The sequence below is a fragment of the Phocoena sinus genome, chromosome X (assembly GCF_008692025.1).
Source record: "Phocoena sinus isolate mPhoSin1 chromosome X, mPhoSin1.pri, whole genome shotgun sequence".
Lineage (NCBI taxonomy): Eukaryota > Metazoa > Chordata > Mammalia > Artiodactyla > Phocoenidae > Phocoena > Phocoena sinus.
The window spans coordinates 112002575-112006681 of NC_045784.1; the positions used below are offsets into that span (position 1 = coordinate 112002575).

At 38.5% G+C, this 4107-nt stretch overlaps 1 protein-coding gene across 1 annotated transcript; it reads left to right on the top strand.

Moving 5' to 3' along the window:
* Nucleotides 1-2657: 2657 nt before the first annotated feature.
* Nucleotides 2658-3440, top strand: LOC116747190 (olfactory receptor 13H1-like). The gene has a single exon (XM_032618980.1). It carries the CDS (start codon nt 2658-2660, stop codon nt 3438-3440), a length of 783 nt encoding a protein of 260 aa, XP_032474871.1.
* Nucleotides 3441-4107: the final 667 nt, after the last annotated feature.

Here is a 4107-nt window from a genome sequence, read left to right on the forward strand (position 1 = left end):
TCAGCTATCTATACTGGCACTTGTTTTGAGATTTTTAGGACTATAACATGGTGAATATTGTAAGTCAAAATAAAGCTTTATGATTTTAAATGTTGCCATTCTAGTGTGAAACTTTAGTACCCCTTGAAAAAGTTTGTGCCCCGAAAAAATCCCATTCTTGTAATGCTGTTAAGAAACTATGCTTGTGGTGTCACCATTGAATAAAGACTAGATTACCTGACTTCTGCTTCAGTTTCAATCCTATAACTCTACTCCAAGAAGACTTTTTCACTTCAGATTGATTCTGTTTTCTGATTCCAATTCCGGGAGTATACAGAACAAAAAGGAGCCTTTAAATTTTCATTACAGGTAGTCAAGGGCCTCCTTGTAAGATCACTCTCTTTAATAAGTAAAAAAAAAACAACTGTAATTAGAAGTTTAGCAGCACCTAAGTATTTTTTCATTTTTTTGGCCCTTGGCTCTGATTTCTTTTCAGAACCCCCTTATCCTGTATTAGGTTTTAATGAGGATCTTGTTATAAATTCTTACTCTACTTCCTGAATTACTTGTCCGTAAAGGTCTTCTACCTTCTGAGATTTGGAGTTTGTCCTGAGTAGAGAATCCAAAGAGATCACCTACATCATTAGCCTGGATAGTTCTCTCTGCTGCCTAGCTCCTAAGACAAACCTTCCCATCCACAGCCTGTTCTCACCAAGGCCTGACAACTGCCTCATGAGTCTGAAACTATACACTGTAGATGCCCCAAATCCTGATTTGTGGTTACAACTTCCTGGAAATTTTACAGACAATCCAGGAAAAGATCTTGACCTTAATAATAAGCTGGTCTGTGATAGTATGCATATCTGATAGAACTAGAACAAAGAAAATAAAATTTTTAATGGATGAAAAAGGGTGAAAACACTTTTCTTTCAGATTCTAGAATAAACCCATTTTCTCTCTTCACTATCAGACCTTCCTTCCATGCAAAGGGCAAATTGTAAGGCTAAAAAAGTATCATTTCTGAGCTACAGGGCATTAATAAGACTGACTACTAGGAGGAACTTCCCTGGCAGTCCAATGGTTAAGACTTTGTGCTTCCAATGCAGGGGATAGGGGTTCGATCCCTGGTTGGGGAACTAAGATCGCACATGCTATGTGGCGCGGCCAAAAAGTAAAAAAAAGAAGACTGAATACTATGAGATATTAACTGTTTCTCATCATAGGCTTTTTACCATCAAACATTTACTTTCTTCAGCCAGTTCAAAGTAGTTTCAGTCAAATCAATTTCATGACATTGGGTAAGAGAGAAGAACCAAATAACTGGCCTTTATTCATTCAACAAACATATATTGAACCCACATTTTGTGGGTTCACACCAGGTACTGTGTGAGGTAGTGAAAATAAGGTAGTACATAGAACAGTTAGGGCCTCGTTCCTCCTAGGGCTATAGTAAGAGAGCAGAAATTAAATAATCACACAAATATATAAATACAAACTGTGATAAGAGCCATACAAGAAAAGTTCTGAGTACTATGAACAATTTTAACAAAGAGATCCGATTTAAATTAGTGGGGTTAGGGAAGGCTTTTGTAATGAAGTTCCTTTTAGGCTGAGGTATTAAGAATGACTAGGAGTTCACCAAGCAAAAACGGTAGGAAGAACATTTCCCCCAGCAAGAACACAATGTGCAAAATCCTGAGGTAGGAACAATCTTAGAGTGCTTCATAAAGATAATATTGCTGAAACAAGGTCAGCATGAGAAGAGACTATGCAAGATAAGGTTAGGGTCAGGTCATTTAGACTCTTGTGGGTCATGGTAAACAGGTTAGATTGCATTCCAATTGTAATTAGAAGCCCTAGAGTGGTTTTAAGCATGGGAATGTTTGTAAAAGGCTGCTATGTGTAGAATAGACTATAGAGAGGCAAGAATGGAAGTAGGGAGACCTATTAAGTAGCTCTTGTGTTAGTCCAGATGTGAGACAATGGTGGCTCTTACTAGATAAGTGTTGGCTGTGGATATGGAGATTTCTAGGTAGATTTGAAATATATTTAGGAGGACAAGCCAATAGTACTTAGTGATTGATTGGATGTGCAGGTTAAGGAAGAAATGAGAGTGAACTGGGCACACATTTTATGCCAAGGATACGAACAAGCTAAAGATAAACCTCTGGCTAATATCCATAGCAGGAAAGAACAATTAGTAATTCTGTGATTCAGGGATCTGATTACATTTAAGCAGTAAATTAGCACATTTTCTTTTAGGGGGAGTGTTCAAAGCATGCTTCAGGTGGAGTCCAACCTCCCTCATTTCATAGATGAAGGGATTAAGACTCACAATGGATTGTGCTACTTTGCAAATTAATCTTGTGCTGTGTATGAATGCTTCATCTTCCAAAATAGAACATAAACTTACAAACAGCATCACTTGTTTCATAGACATCTCCTCCTGATAGCACCTGATATACTACTGAGGATACAGCAAACACTCAATAAATGTTTCCCAAATTAAAATGATTTCAATTTCTTCTTCCTCAGCAGATAGAACACAACAGATATTCTAATTACAGATAATGCCAGCGAAGTGACAGAGTTCATCCTGGTGGGTTTGTCCAATCATCCAAAAGTCCAGGGTAGCAGTCTACCTGATTACATTGGTGGGTAACAGTCTCATCATTGTTATGGTTAGAGTAGATAAGCAGCTTCACACCCCTATGTATTTTTTCTTAAGCAACTTGCCCTTCCTTGATATCTGCTACTCTAGCAATTCAGTGCCTTTTTTATTGTTCAGTGGTTTAAGAGACTACCCCACCATTTCCTATACTAGCTGTTATGCTCAGATGACCACTGCTCTTTTTCTGGGGATGACAGAGTGCCTCATCCTTGATGTCATGGCTTATGATAGATTTATTGCAATATCCAATCCCCTGTGCCACACCATCATTATGAATGACCAGGTCTGCATACAGTTGGCTGTGGTGACCTGGGCTAGTGCCTTCCTTTTAGCAGTAATACCAATCACTGCAATTCTTGCCAGTTTTTGTGGACACAATATCATCAACCATTTTACCCGTGAGGAACAGGCCCTGTTGAAGCTCATCTGGTCAGACACCCTAGTCAGACTTATTCTGGGTCTGGTCATCGGTATACTGACACTGCCACTGCACTTCACCTTCATCCTCATCTCCTATACTCGCATTGTGGTTGTTGTGCTGAGGATCCGCTCTGCAGAGGCCAGGCTCATAACTTTCTCCACCTGTGGATCCCATCTGACTGTGGTCACCATATTTTATGGGACAGCCACCTGCATGTACCTGAAACCTCAGTCAAGGAAGTACCGGGACCAGGGCAAAGTCACCTCTACATTTTACAGTGCTGTAAGCCCTGTGTTGAACCCTCTCATTTATACCTTGAGGAACAAGGATGTGAAAGATGCCCTAAGAAAAATAATTAAGAAGAAATAGTCCTAAAATGGCATGAATAGCCCACAGAGGCTCATCTAACCAACAGCTTGACACTGACTTGTAAAAATAACAAGGTCCAAATACTAAACAATATTTTAGTAACGTAATTATTTTCAAATGTGTTTTTTTCTATTTCCAACAGGTGTGTGATAAAGAACTTACTCTCACTGAGAAAAACATTAAACATTTACAATGTCATCCACTTAGGTAATAAATTATACAGGACAATCTTGTGGGAGAGCTTATAAAACAAAATAATAATTAGCACATTTGAATCCTGAGTATCTTGATTTTGTTTTAATAAATGAGAAACATTTCAATATTCTAGATTCTCTTTTATAGATGATAAAGAGCAAACTTGTAAAATGGACAATTCTTAACTCAATACTTTTTGTATGAGGTATATTATGATCCAGGCTTAGAAATGATAGATGTGAGTGGGTAGAGAGAGAAAAATTACTCAACTGCTATATAAGACTTCCACATAGAAAGTCCTCTGCTGAAGCAACGAGCCCTTCAAGACTGTGTACATACTGAGGGCCAAAATTGATGACTCTACGGAACATACAATTGCATGTCTTGATCAGTAGATAGGGCCACATTTTCTCTGCCAACGTACCCTACTTCTGGATAATTGCATGCCACTTCCAAAGTTGTTGACCTCACA